Raw genomic sequence first — 19,882 nt, forward strand, 5'->3', positions numbered from 1 at the left:
GTCTCCTTATAATGATGGGTAATGCAAGTGATATTTCTTTCTCTGGGAACACGCCAGTTACTAAAGAATTAAACACAGAGTCTTCCCAGTGTGACGTCGAACCGGATTCTGCTTCCCTAAGTTTCATTACCAGGGAGCTCTGTGTAAATGTTGTTGACGAAGCGCCACTATGAGAAATCCCAGAAACTGAGAATGTGGAAGAAAATTTACTGACAGATGTGGTAACAAAGGGGGATGACTCTGTAATCTCAGATGTTCTTCCAGATGCGGTAAAATACATTGCAGGCTATATTGCATTTAAGTGCCACAACATTGATAAATCACTAGGCTTTCCAGCAGCAAAAAGTGAAGGAGATCATACTGCAGACTGGATATGAATTATATCTCGTGGTGGTCTTTAAACTCCAACGCCAGCATGAGAAAACAGAGTGTTGCACTTTGAAGAATAATTTGCTGCTTTTCACGGAAATAGAGTGTGTAAACAAAAAAAGTGTAAAGTCTCTATGCTCTATTTTAAAACAAAAGTTTCCTGAGGTTCATGAAGCAGTTATTACTCTTTACATAAAAACGAGAACATTTATATGGATTAGGCATCTCAATCAAGAAGCAAACTTGGAAGCAAAGAGGAAGCAGTTATGGATTGCATCGTCATCTGGTAAAGGGCAGTAGAAACAGACTATATTAACATTTGCTTCTTCATCGAACGAGTGAGTTATTTTTCATCTTCATTATCATTTATTTACTTTTAATGTGTACAAAACATGTCATTCCCCTTGTTTTGATTTGTACAGATGCGTATCGAACGAAACCGAAAGTAAAGTGAACGAGTAACATTGCACTGAGTCTGTGGTGCGACGCATTTGCTGTGTAAGCACACGGCTGCACTGCGCTAGGGTCCTCGTCGTGACGTCACGGCGCTCCATCCAATAGCAAGCGTTTTCGCCTCAGTGCCCCTCCCCTGTGCTGTTTGTCTGTTGGCACGGAAAACTCTACGCAAACGTCGCTGCTCTTGGTCGTTGGCAACTGCGTTTTCTGAGGTGAGAGGTAATACCTGAAAATTGGTATATTCGGCACACTCTTGACACTATGGATCTCGGGATACTGAATTCCCTAACGATTTCCGAAATGCAATGTCCTATGGGTCTAGCTTCAACTACCATTCCGCGTTCAAAGTCAGTTAACTCCTGTCGTGCAACGATAATCACGTTGGAAACATTTTCACGTGAGACCTGAGTGTAAATGATATCTCCGCCAACACACCGCTCTTTTATACCTTGTGTACGCGATACTAGTGCCATCTCTACAGGGTGGTCCAATGATCGTGACTGGGTCAAACATCTCACGAAATAAGCGTCAAACGAAAAAACTACAAAGAACGAAACTTGTCTAGCTTGAAGGGGGAAACCAGATGGCGCTATGGCTGGCCCGCCAGGTGGCGCTCCCATAGTCAAACGGGTATCAATTGCGTTTTTTTAAGTATGAACCCACAAAAAAAATGGCTCTGAGCACTATGCGACTTAACTTCTGAGGTCATCAGTCGCCTAGAACTTAGAACTAATTAAACCTAAGGACATCACACACATCCATGCCCGAGGCAGGATTCGAACCTGCGACCGTAGCGGTCACGCGGTTCCAGACTGAAGCGCCTTTAACCGCACGGCCACACCGGCCGGCTAGGAACCCCCATTTTTATTACATGTTCGTCTAGTACGTAAAGAAATATCGATGTTTCAGTTGGGCCACTTTTTTCGCTTTGTGACAGATGGCGCTGTAATAGTTACAAACATATGGCTCACAATTTTAGACGAACAATTGGTAACAGCTAGGTTTTTTAAACTAAAATACAGAACGTAGGTACCTTTGAACATTTTATTTCGGTTGTTCCAATGTGATACATGTACCTTTGTGAACTTATCATTTCTAAGAACGCATGCTGTTACAGTGTGATTACCAGTAAATACCACATTAATGCAATAAATCCTCAAAATGATGTCCGTCAAACTCAATGCATTTGCCAATACATGTAACGACATTCGTCTCAGCAGCGAGAAGTTCGCCTTCCGTAATGTTCGCACATGCATTGACAATGCGCTGACGCATGTTGTCAGGCGTTGTCGGTGGATCACGATAATAAATATCCTTCGACTTCCCCCACAGAAAGAAATCCGGGGACGTCAGATCCGGTGAACGTGCGGGCCATTGTATGGTGCTTCGACGACCAATCCGCCTGTCATGAAATGTGCTATTGAATACCGCTTCAACCGCACGCGAGCTATGTGCCGGACATCCATCATGTTGGAATTACATTGCCATTCTGTAATGCAGTGAAACATCTTGTAGTATCATCGGTATAACATTACGTAGGAAATCAGCATACATTGCACCATTTAGATTGCCATCTATAAAATGGGTGCCAGTTATCCTTCCTCTCATAATGCCGCACCATACATTAACCCGCCAAGACCGCTGATGTTCCACTTGTCGCAACCATCGTGAATTTTACGTTGCCCAGTAGTGCATATTATGCCGGTTTACTTTACCGCTGTTGGTAAATGACGGTTCGTCGGAAAATAGAAAGCGTGAAAAAAATCTGTCATCGTCCCGTAATTTCTCTTGTGGCCAGTGCCAGAACTGTACACGACGTTCAGAGTCGTCGCCACGCAATTCCTGGTGCATAGAAATATGGTACGGGTGCAATCGATGTTGATGTAGCATTCTCAACACCGAAATTTTTGAGATTCCCCATTCTCGCGCAATTTGTCTGCTACTTATGTGCGAATTAGCCGCGACAGCAGGTAAAACACCTACATGGGCATCATCATTTGTTTAAGATTGTGGATGACGTTTCACATGTGGCTGAACACTTCCTGTTTCCTTGAATAACGTAACTATCCGGCGAACGGTCCGGACACTTGGATGATGTCGTCCAGGATACCGAGCTGCATACATAGCACACGCCCGTTGGGCATTTTGAGCACAATAGCCATACATCAACACGATATCGACCTTTTCCGCAATTGCTAAACGGTCCATTTTAACACGGATAATGTATCATGAAGCAAATACCGTCCGCACTGGCGTAATGTTACGTGATACGACGTACTTATACGTTTGTGACTATAAAAGCACCATCTATTACAAAGCGAAAAAAGTGGTCCAACTAAACCATCCGTACTTCTTTACGTACTACACGAATATCTAATAAAAAAATGGGGGTTCCTATTTTAAAAAACCCAGTTGATATCCGTTTGACCTGTGGCAGCGCCATCTAGAGGGCCAACAGCAGCGCCATCTGGTTTCCCCATTCAAGGTCGACAAGTTTCGTTCTTTGTAGTTTTTTCTTTTGACGCTTATTTCGTGAGATATTTGGCCCAGTCACGATCAATGGACTATCCTGTATATGTGCGCTTCGCAATCTCACGACTGTTGTCAGCTCAGTGTAGGCTACAATATAATAAATAAATATGAAACGTAGACGTGGACGCTCCTAGTGTCATAGCACATGAAAAAGTTAAAATTCAATTTGTAGCTAGAAAATGTTTCAGAAGAAGTCAATAATCAGAAATAAGTGGAGACATCACAACGTTTGATAAAGGCCTTCATACTTTTAAAGAAATAAAATGGCTCTGAGCACTATGAGACTTAACTGCTGTGTCATCTGTCCCCTAGAACTTAGAACTACTTAAACCTAACTAACTTAAGGACATCACACACATCCATGCACGAGGCAGGATTCGAACCTGCGACCGTAGCGGTCGCGCGGTTCCAGACTGTAGCGCCTAGAACCGCTCGGCCACTCGGGCCGGCTTTAAAGAAATCCTTACACTTTTTGTATCAGGACAAAGTTCAGCTCCATTATCTGCATCTCAGCATTTACTTGATGAAAATGGCCGAGCGACGAAATTCCAGACAACTTTAACGAGTGGAGTGACATGTCAGGTGGATAGCAAAGTTTCACACACATAAGAAATATTTAATATTCGCTGGATGTTTAGGAGTATTTCCTCATTTCAATATTGCTCCACATATTCTCTGGGTGAAGGGTACGTCTTCTGCCTCTACATTTTCCCTTCTGCACCAGTCATTGGTGAGAGTATCTGCAATCGAAGCACGAAGATCACTAATGACATTCAGTGGGATGGGACATTCGGATAAACGCGCTCCTTGATGAACACAGCCTTCCAGGAAACGAAGACAGTTTGTTAAATAGACTGGTACCAAGACACAGATGTAAATGAGACATTGGATGTTGGAGACGAGCAAATGTATCAGTTTGCTCGAGGAAATGGCCGAGAGATGAAATTCCATACAAGTTTAATGGGCAGAGTGAATATAAGGTAGATGGTAAAGTCAAGTCGCACACAGAAGAAATCTTTCATATTCAATGGATGGTGAGGAAAATATCCCAGTTTTAGTACTGCTCCAGAAGTTCTCTGAACAGGAGGTACGTTTTCGGTTTCTAACACCTTCCTCTCTGCTCCAGTTACTTTGAGAGTGTTTGCAATCGAAGCAGCGGAGATCGCTCATGATGTGCAGTCGGATAGGAAACTGAAGATAAATGCATTACTTGCAGAAATTAAACTTCTCGGAAAGGACGACAGTTTCTTAACGAGGCTGTATCTACGGAGCTGATGTAAATGGGGTGGTGAATGTTAGAGGTGGACACATGTATCAGTTTGAGATATGGGACTCTGGTCCAGGTACAAACTAGTAATTATAAGTGACAGTTAACTGATAGGCTGACAATAATCATAATCCAATAAGGCATATTTTTCTAATAATTTTAGCAGCACAGATTTTGCGAGTATATGGCATTGCTTACACTAGAGCTGTTCTGAGTGGTGTGCTGATATGCAACCGTTGCCATCGTTCTGCCATAAAGGCGACGCTGTGTCTCCAGGAGAAAGGAATGAATTTCTGATAATTTTATGAAAGAGCATAAACCACAAAAAGTATTTTTGTTGCAATAACGTGGCTATAAAGCCGATAAGATTTTGTTCAGGATCCCCTTGCTGTGGATCAAGTCGTACACGTAACTTAACAAGTGCCTCCTGAAAGTCAGCAACGACCCTTGGACGTGTAGATTTTGGTATTATGTTGTGGATGACAATATGCTACCACATAGGCCTGCCATAGGATATGAGTTCCAGGTACTTCATAACATCACGCGCTCTCTGATCGTTACTTGCGTCGCAAGTAACATCAGTCTGAAGTAAAGCCCAGGAATATAGTAGTCGCGTGACGTCACGAAGTTCCTCGTACTCATCCACTACGCCATGCCTGTATGGTTGGACATTATCGTCCATCAGATGAAACAAGCGCAAACACTGGTTCACAACATACGTGCTCGCGGAGCAAGCTGTGAGCAGCAAGGCGCGAGCACGGAGCAGCACGAGCACGCTACCCCCACTACCGGACCAGAGCGGAGAGTGGGGAAAGTCACATGGGGCACACAACAGCTGCCGCCAGTCAATGTAAATCTGCGGCCACCTGCAGGGATATCACTCATGAATTATTACTGCGACAAATGAAACAAATAAAGGAGAATGTACACATTCCACATAATTTTATTAGCTTAGTGTATGCCTCTACATTAGCATTAATTTGTGAACTGTTACACAATAAAAGGTGTCACTGAAGTGTGGGATTCTCGGTTATCTTGTACTTTTTGCCCTTTACAATTGCGTCTATGTTCGGAGTAATTGTTCTTGTGCATTTTAGGCGCAGCGTGCAGTTCAAATTTCGATCAGACAATGCGTTTCTCAGGCGCATCTTGTTACATTTCATTGCAGAGCACAATTGTTCACAAACATACGTGGAACCGAACATTGATATTATTGTAGCCGCCAGTTTGTGCAAACGATGAAATCTATCCTGAGGGAAGTGTCTGTAGAATTCCAGAATGTTTTTCTTGTTCTAAAATTTGTCTCTGTACTCTGTCACACTGCAGTTCAATAATTTCTAGTTGCAGCTCAGGACGAATCTCTTAAATATTCGCTGAATATGGAGAGAACAGATCAAAATCACTGTCTAGTGCTGTCAGATCTTGAAAGCGCTGATCAACTAAACTATGTGAATAACGTTCACAGTCTTTGTGAACATCTTGCATGGATAATAATTTAGGAAAATGAGCTATCTTTCCTGTTTCCAGCTGACTCACCCAAAGTGTCAATTTCATTGTAAAAGCTCGTATTCGATCTATGAAATGAGTAATTAGCAGATCTTTACCTTGTAGTAAAATGTTCAAAGCATTCAGTTGGCTAGTTAAATCTGCTAAGAACGCGAGATCACATTCAAACGCGCGCGCGCATTTCCCCTCCCTCCCTACTCCGCGACCTTCCACCTGCTCGCGAGCACGTGCCTGAGCAGACGCGAGTACTCGCGCTCACAACCGGCCAGTTGTTAAGCCCTGTTGTAGACAGCAGCCTACATAGTTAGGGAACATAGGCAGCGACATAACTACTCGGAACGTTATGCCGCTCCAGACGAGAACACAGCGTCGCCTAAGCGACATCTTTACACAGTAAGGCAGGGTTCATAATATGACTCAGGGCACACCAGCTGATGGGAAGACTCCTCCAGATGGCTAAGTTGTGACTGATCCTTGATACTTCACTAATGTTCAAGAATCCACTCAAGGTGGGCAAGACCCCACACTCAACGAGTGAAAAGATTGCAATTCGCGAGGCTGGTGCAGGCAGGGAGGGTGGAGGGGAGTAAGCGGAAGTGTATATGACGACGATACACAGTCCCACGTGAGGTTTGTTTACGTCTGAAGCATAAAACTGTAAGCAATTTGAAACATGGATCATGGGAAACGTGAAGAAAGAAAAGCATTTCAAACCTGAGATAAGTAAAATGTTAAGGACAAAGTTTGTCGAAGTGTGTAAGAACAATTTGCTTGAAATAGCTGGTGAGAATATATTTAAAGTAATTGGCGAGGATACATGTCCACACAAAATCCTTACTAGAAGAAGCCACGATTTTGTAGTTCATTTGCTTGTGTAGGGTGAATAAAAATCATAAAATGTAGAACAGGTTTTAGAGGCGGTAGGATGTATTACTTGTGCAGAGGAAGACTTATGACCAAATGTATATTACGTTACGAAAGAACAGTAACAGAATTGGCTTTTGTCTGTAACTCCATGAAAATTTTGTGCTACCAGTCCAAGTCAGAGCACATATCGAGACATCATCAGAATGCTCAAAGGAGTGAATGGTTGAATATGTGCAGCTAGCATGCTCATAACCAATGCCAAGAACTGTATTTCCATGATTACCATACTTTTACTCTAGATATGTGGTCAGCTGGATATCGTTAGATTTCAGTTATAGTATACTTCATTCTATGCAGCACTGAAATAAAGGCTGTGTGAGTACTCCTAGTTTATCATGCTGACAAGTAAGCATGTGTTCTGGTTTATAGCATGACCAGTTTTTTTCAAACGCTAGCCAGTCTGCAAGAAAAATCTGTAAATTTGTGAACTCCATATAACTGAACTTGTCACAGTCTCACGTTACTCATTTATGTACATTCTTACAAATTTCATTTCATTAGAAGCTTTTAAGTTAGATGAATCACATGTGTGGATCTCCAAAGCAGAACTGCAATCTTACGTACGTCAATTAAGAAATCTAATATATGGTAAGAAATATTTTTACACTTAACAACCACTTTAAAATCTGAGAACATGACCTACCTACTGAAGTCGCTTGATGTTTCATTGTTACAGCTATATTTTTGCACATTAAGTAAACAGACGTGTATTTGAGGCCATATTCTAATAAGACATGTGTTATATACATTACAAAACTGTCGAACTATCTCGATGCTCAAATTAAGAAAAGGTACTTACAGACATTCTTCATAAATAATTTCGTAGCGATATTCTGCCACTTAATGATGTTGATTTATACAAATATTGCCTTAGTACCATAATCTTCTGTGAGAACGATGCTGTGTTATTTAAGGTACAGCTGAAGTTCGCACAGAAGTAAGGAAACGGAACCAAACTCGTGCAAAAGAAGCAACTTCAGACGGTAGATCAGGAGAGATAATGGAACGAATACGACGGAGAAGAAGGCGAGAGACCAGAGCATGAAGACGTGGTAGGGCAGGAAGCAGAGGAAGAAGATGGCGACGAAGGCGAGCACCATCTTGGCGACCTTCTTGCGCGCGCGCACCTGCGCGCTCTGGCCCTGCGGTTCTCCCGGCATGCACCGCGCCGCCGACTGCAGCTGGGCCGCCATCATGGTGTAGAACACGGTGATGATCACCAGGGGCACCGCGTAGTACGTCAGGAACTTGAACAGCACCATGAAGGCCGCGTAGCCCTCGCCCAGGTACTCAGGAAATGGGTTGCACACCTGGAAACATGAAACACATGTTGCCTGTTAATTACTCAATGTTGAAATCATTCAGTCTGTCATCTAATGAACTAGCCACACGAAGTAATCATCATCATCATCATTTAAGACTGATTATGCCTTTCAGCGTTCAGTCTGGAGCATAGACCCCTTATAAAATTCCTCCATGATCCCCTATTCAGTGCTAACATTGGTGCCTCTTCTGATGTTAAGCCTATTCAAAATCATTCTTAGCCGAATCCAGGTACCTTCTCCTTGGTCTACCCCGACTCCTCCTACCCTCTACTGCGGAACCCATGAGTCTCTTGGGTAACCTTGCTTCTCCCATGCGTGTAACATGACCCCACCATCTAAGCCTGTTCACCCTGACTGCTACATCTATAGAGTTCATTCCAACTTTTTCTTTGATTTCCTCACTGTGGACACCCTACTGCCATTGTTCCCATCTACTAGTACCTGCAATCATCCTAGCTACTTTCATATCTGTAACCTCAACCTTGTTGATAAGGTAACCCGAATCCACCCAGCTTTCTCTCCCATACAACCAAGTTGGTCGAAAGATTGAACGGTGCACAGATAACTTAGTCTTGGTACTGACTTCCTTCTTGCAGAAGAGAGTAGATCGTAGCTGAGCGCTCACTGCATTAGCTTTGCTACACCTCGCTTCCAGTTCTTTCACTATGTTGCCATCCTGTGAGAATATGAATCCTAAGTACTTGAAACCGTCCACCTGCTCTAACTTTGTTCCTCCTATTTGGCAATCAATCGGTTTATATCTCTTTCCCACTGACATTACTTTCGTTTTGGAGATGCTAATCTTCATGCCATAGTCCTTACATTTCTCAACTAGCTCTGAAATATTACTTTGCAAACATTCAATCGAATCTGCCATCACAACTAAGTCATCCGCATATGCGAGACTGCTTACTTTGTGTTCACATATCTTAATCTCACCCAGACAGTCTATTGTTTTCAACATATGATCCATAAATAGTATGAAGAACAGTGGAGACAGGTTGCAGCCTTGTCTTACCCCTGAAACTACTCTGAACCATGGACTCAGTTTACCGTCAAATCTAACAGCTGCCTGACTATCTATCTAAAGACCTTTAATTGCTTGCAAAAGTTTGCCTCCTATTCCATAATCTCGTAGAAAAGACAATAACTTCCTCCTAGAAACCCGGTCGTATGCCTTTTCTAGATCTATAAAGCATAGATACAATTCCCTGTTGCACTAGCAACACTTCTCCATTATTTGCTGTAAGCTAAAGATCTGGTCCTTACAACCTCTAAGAGGTCTAAACCCACACTGATTTTCATCCAATTTGTCCTCAACTAATAGTTGCACTTTCCTTTCAACATGACCTGAGAAGATTTTACCCACAACGCTGATTAAAGAGATACCTCTGTAGTTGTTACAGTATTTTCTGTTTCCATGTTTAAAGATTGGTGTAATTACTGCTTTCGTCCAGTCTGATGGAACCTGTCCCGACTCCCACGCCATTTCAGTTATCCTGTGTAGCCATTTAAGACCTGCCATTCCACTGTATTTGATGAGTCCCGACTTAATTTCATCCACCCCAGCCGCTTTATTGCACTGCAATCTATTGACCATTTTCTCCACTTCCTCAAATGTGATCCTATTTTCATCATCATTCCTATCCCATTGTACATCGAAATCTGAAACATTACTGATCGTATTTTCACCTACATTGAGCAACTCCCACGCCATTTCAGTTATCCTGTGTAGCCATTTAAGTCCTGACGTTCCACTGTATTTGATGAGTCCCGACTTAATTTCATCCACCCCAGCCGCTTTATTGCACTGCAATCTATTGACCATTTTCTCCACTTCCTCAAATGTGATCCTATTTTCATCATCATTCCTATCCCATTGTACATCGATATCTGAAACATTACTGATCGTATTTTCACCTACATTGAGCAACTCTTCAAAATATTCCCTCCATCCCCCAAGGCATCATCAGGATTCACCAGCAGTTTTCCTGACCTGTCCAAAATATTTGTTATTTCCTTCTTACCTCCCTTTCGAAGACTGCTAATTACACTCCAGACTGGTTTTCCAGCAGCTTGGCCCAAAGTCTCCAACCTGTTTCCAAAGTCTTCCCAAAATTTCTTCTTGGATGCTGCAGTTATGTTTGGCTTTGTTTCTTTCTTCAACATAGCTTTCTCTGTCTACCTGAGTTCTAGTATGTAGCCATTTTTGATACGCCTTCTTTTTTCTTTTACAGCTGTTTGCTTCATCCTACCTTTACACACTATTGTTCCAAGACATTCTTTAGGCACTTCTAGTACTGTGTCCCTGTACCTTGTCCATTCCTTTTCCAATGACTGTAATTGACTACATTCAACTAACTGGTACCTTCCTGAGATCGCTGTTATGTACTTGTGCCTGATTTCCTTATCATGAAGTTTCTCCACTCTTATCCTCCTCACAATACCAATTTCACTGCAGATTAAATAGTGATCAGTGTCATCAAATAATCCCCTGAACACACGTGTGTCCCTCACAGCCTTCCGGAATTCCTGATTTGTTATTATATAGACAATGACAGATCTGGTTCCCCTGCCGTCCCAAGTATACTGGTGAATGTTCTTATGTTTAAAAAAGGAATTTGTGATTACTAAGCCCATACTGGCACAGAAATCCAAGAGTTGTTTATCGTTCCCGTTGGCCTCCATATCCTCTCCAAATTTACCCATAACCTTTTCATACCTTCTGTTCGATTTCTAATCCTGGCATTAAAATCACCCATGAGCAGAACGCTGTCCTTGTCCTTTACTCTAACAACTACTCGAAGTAATATGTAAAGTAATTAATCAGTTCATACACTACTGGCCATTAAAATTGCTACACCAAGAAAAAAGCAGATGATAAACGGGTATTCATTGGACAAATATATTATACTAGAGTTGACACGTGATTAAATTTTCACGCAATTTGGGTGCAAGATCCTGAGAAATTAGTACCCAGAACAACTACCTCTGGCCGTAATAACGGCCTTGATACGCCTGGGCATTGAGTCAGACAGAGCTTGGATGGCGTGTACAGTTACAGCTGCCCATGCAGCTTCAACACCATACCACAGTTCATCAACAGTAGTGACCGGCGTATTGTGACGAGCCAGTTGCTCGGCCACCATTGACCAGACGTTTTCAATTGGTGAGAGATCTGGAAAATGTGCTGGCCAGGGCAGCAGTCGAACATTTTCTGTATCCAGAAAGGCCCGTACAGGACCTGCAACATGCGGTCGTGCATTATCCTGCTGAAATGTAGTGTTTCGCAGGGATCGAATTAAGGGTAGAGCCACGGGTCGTAACACATCTGAAATGTAACGTACACTGTTCAAAGTGCCGTCAGTGCGAACAAGAGGTGACCGAGACGTGTAACCAATGGCACCTCATACCATCACGCCGGGTGATACGCCAGTATGGCGATGTCGAATACACGCTTGCAATGTGCGCTCACCGCGATGTCGCCAAACACGGATGCGACCGTCATGATGCTGTAAACAGAACCTGGATTCATCCGAGAAAATGACGTTTTGCCATTCGTGCACCCAGGTTCGTCGTCGAGTACACCATCGCAGGCGCTCCTGTCTGTGATGCAGCATCAAGGGTGACCGCAGCCATGGTCTCTGAGCTGTTAGTCCATGCTGCTGCAAACGTGGCCGAACTGTTTGTGTAGATGGTTGTTGTCTTGCAAACATCCCCATCTGTTGATTCAGGGATCGAGACGTGGCTACACGATCCGTTACAGCCATGCGGATAAGATGCCTATCATCTCGACTGATAGTGATACGAGGCCGTTGGGATCCAGCCCGACGTTCACTATTACCGTCCTGAACCCACAGATTCCATATTCTGCTAACAGTCATTGGATCTCGACCAACGCGAGCAGCAATGTTGCGATACGATAAACCGCAATCGCCATAGGCTACAATCCGACCTTTGTCAAAGTCAGAAACGTGCTGGTACGCATTTTTCCTCCTTACACGAGGCATCACAACAAAGTTTCACCCGGCAACGCCGGTCAACTGCTGTTTGTGTATGGGAAATCGATTGGAAACTTTCCTCATATCAGCACGCCGTAGATGTCACCACCGGCGCCAACCTTGTGTGAACGCTCTGAAAAGCTAATCATTTGTATATCACAGTATCGTCTTCCTATCGGTTAAATTTCGCGTCTGTATTGCGTCATCTTCGTGGTGTAGCAATTTTAATGGCCAGTAGTGTATTTTACTGGTATCTGAATCTGCTTTTTAATGCAACCTGTGAAATAATATCTGTTCAGTGACACAAAATGCGTGTACAGGCGCTTTCTGAACCACGAGTTATTGAAGTTCGCTAGGCGTAATTTAACCCCTTCACGTCTACAACCAAATATTAACTTCAGCCACCTGCAAGGAGTTTGGAATGATGGGATGGTGCCAGGGTAGGGTACTGTGTAATATCCAGGGTGTCTGATGTTCGTACAGCGTGGAGCGACAAAAGAATAGAATGATAGTTCTTTACTTAAATTTTTCTCACAACTTATGTGATTTATACTGGTAACTAGTTTCGAATGTAACCGCTCATTTTCATACTTTGGTAACGTCCACATAACTCATGATCATACAACAAATATGGAGTGAAAACGAATCACCTGCCACAACGGGAGCATGGAATGGTTCCATTCGAAAGCAATCACCGCTCACAGTAAGACATTTATCCCACTGAGTGACAAGACTATCAATTCCTGTTTCGTCTGAGGCGGTCAGCTGCTGACGAATCCACAACTGTATCCACTCCTGCACTTCCTCGTCTGAGTGGATTTGACGCCCACACATGTCTTTCTCCAGGTCGCCCAAGATGTAAAAGTCACACGGTGAAAGATGCGAGCTGTAAGGAGTATGTTGCAGTGTATCCCAATCAAATCTCTGAAGCGTAGCCTTCGCCCAGTAGGCAGTACGGAGGCGGGCATTATCGTGCACCAAGATGAATCCGCTCGACAGCTTTCCTGGGCGTTCCACATTCGATGACATCGACGAGAAGATGGCTCCAGCAATCGAAGAAAGCTATCAAGACCTTACTGGAACTTATTGAAAAAGCACTGGATTCATTTAGCGGGGGAGATGTAGGGTGCCTTCACTGTTGGCTTTGCTATTTGCTCTTGGACTGTGAGAATGTTGTCAAACGGAATCATCCTATTGCACTATGATGCCTGCTTCCACATTTCGGTTTCAAATAGTGCAGTATATGACCTCGATTCACGGCTTGTAGAAAATAAACTAACGCAAAATCACAGTAAGTCACAGTTTTTACAGTTTCTAAAACACAATTCAACAAAACCTGACATTTTAATTCCACAGAACGGGTATATGATTAGTGAAACTGAACTGTTCAAATTTCTAGGTGTTCAGATAGATATTAAGCTGTCGTGGAAAGCCCACGTTCAGGATCTTGTTCAAAGACTTAATACTGCTATTTTTGCTATTCGAACGGTATCAGAAGTGAGTGATCGTTCGACAAGAAAATTAGTCTACTTTGCTTATTTTCATTCGCTATTGTCGTATGGTATTATATTTTGGGGTAACTCTTCCCATTCTAAAAGGATATTTTTGGCCCAGAAACGGGAGGTTCGGGCAATAAGTGGTGTTAGTTCGTGAACCTCTTGTCGACCTCTGTTCACGAGTCTGGGTATTTCGACATTGGCCTCCCAATACGTTTATTCCTTATTGTCGTTTCTTGTTACCAATATTAGTTTATTCCAAAAAATAAGCAACTTTCACTCGGTTAATACTCGGCAGAAATCAAACCTCCATTTGTACTGGACTTCCTTAACTCTCGTGCAAAAAGGTGTGCAGTATACTGCTGCATCCATTTTCAATAAGCTGCCATTCGAATTCAAAAATCTTAGCAGTAATTCATGCGCTTTCAAATCGAAACTGAAGAGTTTCCTCATCGGCCACTCCTATTCTGTCGAGAAGTTCCTTGAAAAATTAAGCTGAGTTTTATTGTATTGCTGATAGCGTTTACTTAGACTTATGGACTGACTTTTTTAAGGTTCACGAACATTTATTTTTATCTGATATTACGGTTATGTTGTATTGCATGTACTGACACGTTCCATGACCTTGGAGATTTGCTGCTCAATTTGTTCCTACGAAATTTGACGAGTAAATTAAAAAAAAAACTGCCAATCGTACAAAGGCTGCACTTCAGTGATTTGGTTGGGAAACACTACAATATCCTCCGTACAGCGCGGATCTTTCACTGTGTGATTTTCACATATTTGGCGACCTGAAGAAAGACATGCATTGACGTTGCTTTCAATCAGATGAAAAAGTGCAATAGTGGCTGCTGCTGCGAATCTGTTAGTGGCGACCGCGTTCTACAAAACGGAAACTGGCCATCTCATCAGCCAGCGAAATAAATGTCTTAACGCATGTGGTGATTACTCTAAGTGGATCCATTGCATGGTCCTATTATAGTATACGTTCGGTTTTCATTTGACTGCCCCTCGTACATGTGTAATACATTCAACAAATGAAACTGCAGTTTAATCTGTTCAGTCTACCAGATTTTGAAACCAAAACTGAAACCAAGTATCTTGGTGAACCATCGTCAGCTGTATGTCGGAAAGATGACAATGAAGATTTGTGTTGGACCAGGACTCGAATCCGAATTTCCCCTTCACACGAGAAGGCGCCTTGACCTCTTCGGCTATCCATGCATGAATCGTGACCATGTCATCGCCCTTGTGTCACAACCTGGGCTTCTACAATACGTACATTCCCGTTCAGGAAGGACAAACTTATTGAGAGTCGAGGGCCCGCTGTTGGCGAATAAATACGAAGTAGCAGCGCCTCTGTTGTTGAGAAGTAGATGGAATGTTCCTTCAGACATGCACGGATGTCCGAAGGAACATTGCATCGTACTTGTTAATAATGAAGGCACTGCTGTGTCGTACTAAGTAGGGCAAGTCTGTGAGAATTGTACCACTTTTCTTCTTCAAAATAAAATTTGTTTTTTTCAACTTTTGTCCTCATCTGGCAGCATGTTCTTGTGCAGTATCATACAAGCTTAAGTACAATACATTACTGAGGCATTGTCACTCAAAATACAAGAGATATCATGAAAATGTACATGAGTGGTCGACAGGGGTATGAGTGAGATGGAGCACAGTACTGGGAGAGATTGACCATAAAGAACGGCTATGTATGAGAAAAGAGACAATTAAAATTACATGTTTTTATTTGAAATATTTTGTAATGAATACAGAACTATAGGATTAAATATATTAGTCCAAAGCAAATTTATCAGTTTATTGTAAATCTTGATTGAACGTTGGCTTTTCTGATGAGTTGTTGTTTTCTTGAAGCAGTATCCTATCTTTCTCTCATCACAGGAATTGCACTTTTTACCAAATGTTGAACAAAATTCATTTGGCAATCGTGAACGACAAACACACTGATTCCAATCGTCAATTTTATTAATTTCCTAATTGGTTTGAGACCACTCAACATATTCATCCTGATCCTATTCAAAGTTATTTTCATAATTCGCTACAATTGCTGTATCTGATGAACATGGTGAGCTGGTTAGATTATTTTTCCTTTTTAGCTTCTTTACACTGTTTCTTCACCAACATTTTCTTTTGGTGATCTTTTTGGCGTTTTCCCCCCTTTATTTTCATTTCTCTCTTTTTCTTTACAGTTTGAATATTTTCTGCAAACTTTAGTCATTTGGATAGAGTTGTTGCCTTTCTCTTGAGATTCATTGTTCTGTCAATAGAAGAAACAGTTGCTATTTCTTGCAAAAGTCTTGTCTGTGTTGGCTTAGGAGTAGACATTTTCTCGTGGAAGTTTCAGTTTTAGCAGGAGTGTAGTCCGAAGTGGTGTCAGTGTAGGAGTTTGTCTTGTACAGGTAGCTCTGCTCTTATGATGTGCTCGGCGTCACAGGACCTTTTGATGAGCTTTGGTTTGCTGGTCTGTGTGAGATTCTGCTCTTCCGTTTCTTGGCACGGACATATCTTCCTACAAATTAGCATAGCCTGAGTCTGCGATCATCTGCTCTGGGATTATTCACATGCTTCGAAAGAAAATTTAATTACACTCCACTTCTCACACAGTAAAACAAGTGGTCAATTTCTCCGAAAATAACACTGGTGTATCTATGCCTATTGTCTGGGAGAGATGGACCACCACGACTTCTATCTGCACATAGCGAAATCGAAGGCCATTTTAGGTTAGTTTCATGGCTACACGTTTGTCAAGCTCTCAGTAAAAAGAAAACTACATGAATATAGTGCAAAACATGCCTAAAAACTAAAATTATGTAGCTGTACGATAAAATTTTTAGGCCTACCGGAACAGGAATTTCATTTTTCTCCAGAACTAACACGAAAATAACAGCAACACTTTCGCACTTTTTTCACTAAAGAGCTTCCTCACAATTAGCGGTGGCTGCTCTCCAGCGTCGCATTTGTGATACAGGGTGGTCCATTGATAGTGACCGGGCCAGATATCTCACGAAATAAGCATCAAACGAGAAAACTACAAAGAACGAAACTCATCTAGTTTGAAGGGGGAAACCAGATGACGCTATGGTTGGCTCGCTACATGGCGCTGCCATAGGTCAAACGGCTATAAACTGCGTTTTTTTAAAATAGGAACCCCCATTTTATTACATATTCGTGAAGTACGTACAGAAATATGAATGTTTTAGTTGGACCACTTTTTTCGCTTTGTGATAGATGGCGCTGTAATACTCACAAACGTATAAATAAGTGGTATCGCGTAACATTCCGCCAGTGCGGACGGTATTTGCTTCGTGATACATTACCCGCGTTAAAATGGACCGCTTACCAATTGCAGAAAACGTCGATATCGTGTTGATATATGGCTATTGTGATCAAAATGCCCAACGGGCGTGTGCTATGTATGCTGATCGGTATCCTGGACGACATCATCCAAGTGTCCGGACCGTTCGCCGGGTAGTTACGCTATTTAAGGATACAGGAAGTGTTCAGCCACGTGTGAAACGTCATGCACGACCTGCAACAAATGATGATGCCCAAGTAGATGTTTTAGCTGCTGTCGCGGCTAAACCGCACATCAGTAGTAGACAAATTGCTCGAGAATCGGGAATCTCAAAAACGTCGGTGGGGAGAATGCTATATCAAGATCGATTGCACCCATGCCATATTGCTAAGCACCAGGAATTGCATGACGACAGCTTTGAACGTCGTGTACAATTCTGCCACTGGGCACAAGAGAAATTACGGGACGATGACATATTTTTTGCACACGTTCTGTTTAGCGACGAAGCGTCATTCACCCACAGAGGTAACGTAATCCGGCTTAATATGCATTATTGGGCAACGGAAAATCCACGATGGCTGCGACAAGTGGAACATCAGTGACCTTCGCTGCGGCATTATGGGAGGAACGATAATTGGCCCCCATTTTATCGTTGGCAATCTAAATGGTGCAATGTATACTGATTTCCTACGTAATGTTATACCAATGTCACTACAAGATGTGTCACTGCATGACAGAATGGCGATGTACTTCCAACATGATGGATGTCCGGCACATAGCTTGCGTGCGGTTGAAGCGGTATTGAATAGCATATTTCATGACAGGTGGATTTGTCGTCGAAGCACCACACCATGGTCTGCACCTTCACCGGAGCGGACGTCCCCGGATTTCTTTCTGTGGGGGAAGTTGAAGGATATTTGTTATGGTGATCCACCGACAACGCCTGACAACATGCGTCGGCGCATTGTCAATGCATGTGCGAACATTACGGAAGGCGAACTACTCGCTGTTGAGAGAAATGTCGTTACACGTATTGGCAAATGCATTGAGGTTGACGGACATCATTTTGAGCATTTATTGCATTAATGGGTATTTACCGGTAATCAGCTGTAACAGCATGAGTTCTCAGAAATGATAAGTTCACAAAGGTACATGTGTCACATTGGAACAACCGAAATAAAATGTTCAAACGTACCTACGTTCTGTATTTTAATTTAAGAAACCTACCTGTTAGCAACTGTTCGTCTAAAATTGTGAGCCATATGTTTGTGACTATTAAAGCAACATCTATCACACAGCGAAAAAAGTGGTCCAATTAAAACATTCATATTTCTTTACGTACTACATGAATATGTAATAAAAAATTGGGGGTCCTATTTAAAAAACGCAATTGATATCCGTTTGACGTATGGTAGCCGGCCGGAGAGGCCGAGCGGTTCTAGGCGCTACAGTCTGGAACGGCGGGAGCGCTACCGTCGCAGGTTCGAACGCTGCCTCGGGCATGGATGTGTGTGATGTCCGTAGGTTAGTTAGGTTTAAGTAGTTCTAATTTCTAGGGGACTGATGACCTCAGAAGTTAAGTCCCATAGTGCTCAGAGCCATTTGAACCCTCTGAACCTGGGCCAACCATAGCGCCATCTGGTTTCCCCCTTCAAGCTAGACAACTTTCGTTCATTGTAGTTTTTTAGGTTGACGCTTAGTTCGTGAGATATTTGGCCCGGTCAGGATCAGTGGACCACCCTGTATAGGCCTCTAGTCCGTGTCACCCGGTGGTCCAACTCTCCCGGTGTTAGTATCTTATTTCGGGAGACGTGCAGCCCGCCGCTACTGTTAAACATAGGATGGTCCGCGGCCGGCCGGCTCACCTGTATGGTCCTGTTGACGGAGGAGAGGTTGACCTCGGGCACGTGCGAGTAGAGGGCGGCGGGCAGCGCCAGCAGCAGCGCCAGCGCCCAGATGGCGGCGGCCGACAGCACTGCGAGCAGCCGGGAACCGAGGCGCGCGCCCAGCCGGCCGGCCGCGTGCCGCCGCATCGGGTTGACGATGGCGCAGTAGCGCTCGGCGCTCAGCGCCGTCAGCGTGAACACCGACACGCCGATCGACACGTCCTTGGCGCACTCGCTCAGCTTGCACACGAGCGTGCCCCACGGCCACGACTCGAGCGTGTACACGATCGACGTGAAGGGCACGCACGTGACGATGACGAGCAGGTCGCCGAGCGCCAGCGAGATGATGTAGGTGTTGGGCGCGTTGCGCATGGTGCGGTGCCGGGCGAAGATGACGACCAGCGTGCCGTTGCCCAGCACGCCCGCCAGGAAGATCAGCGCGAACAGCACCGGCACCACGTACGTCTCGGGCCGCTCCGAGTACGGCGTGTACTCCACCTGCTCCAGGTCGTCGCCCAGCAGCGAGAAGTTGCCCTCCTCCTCCACCACGCCGTCCATCCTGCACAGCACGAAACGGCCCGTTTACAGTACACATCAACACGATACAAGGCTCGAAGATCTTCTGACTAGTACGAGGGTCACTCCAAAACAAATGCACACTATATTTAAAAAAAAAATCCATCTTTTATTCTAAATGTTTGAAAGTTTCACAGTGTTTAGATACATCCTTTAGGAACAATATTTTCATTTCTCCACATAATTTCCATCCCTCTCAACTGCGTTACGCCATCTTGAAACCAGCGC

General features: G+C 43.5%; 1 protein-coding gene across 1 annotated transcript in view; it reads right to left on the reverse strand.

Moving 5' to 3' along the window:
- Positions 1-19,636, reverse strand: part of LOC126456650 (neuropeptide CCHamide-1 receptor-like) — a gene marked incomplete at its 3' end in the record, with an annotated part of 39,076 nt that extends 19,440 nt beyond the window's left edge. The window contains exons 1-2 of the mRNA XM_050092394.1: positions 19,058-19,636; positions 8,093-8,367 (exon numbers count right to left, since the gene is read on the reverse strand). Of these exons, the coding sequence (XP_049948351.1) occupies positions 8,093-8,367; positions 19,058-19,636 (854 nt within the window). The remainder of the gene's footprint in view (positions 1-8,092; positions 8,368-19,057) is intronic.
- Between the last annotated feature and the right edge of the window lie 246 nt (positions 19,637-19,882).

The sequence above is a fragment of the Schistocerca serialis genome, chromosome 2 (genome assembly GCF_023864345.2).
Source record: "Schistocerca serialis cubense isolate TAMUIC-IGC-003099 chromosome 2, iqSchSeri2.2, whole genome shotgun sequence".
Taxonomy (NCBI): Eukaryota; Metazoa; Arthropoda; class Insecta; order Orthoptera; family Acrididae; genus Schistocerca; species Schistocerca serialis.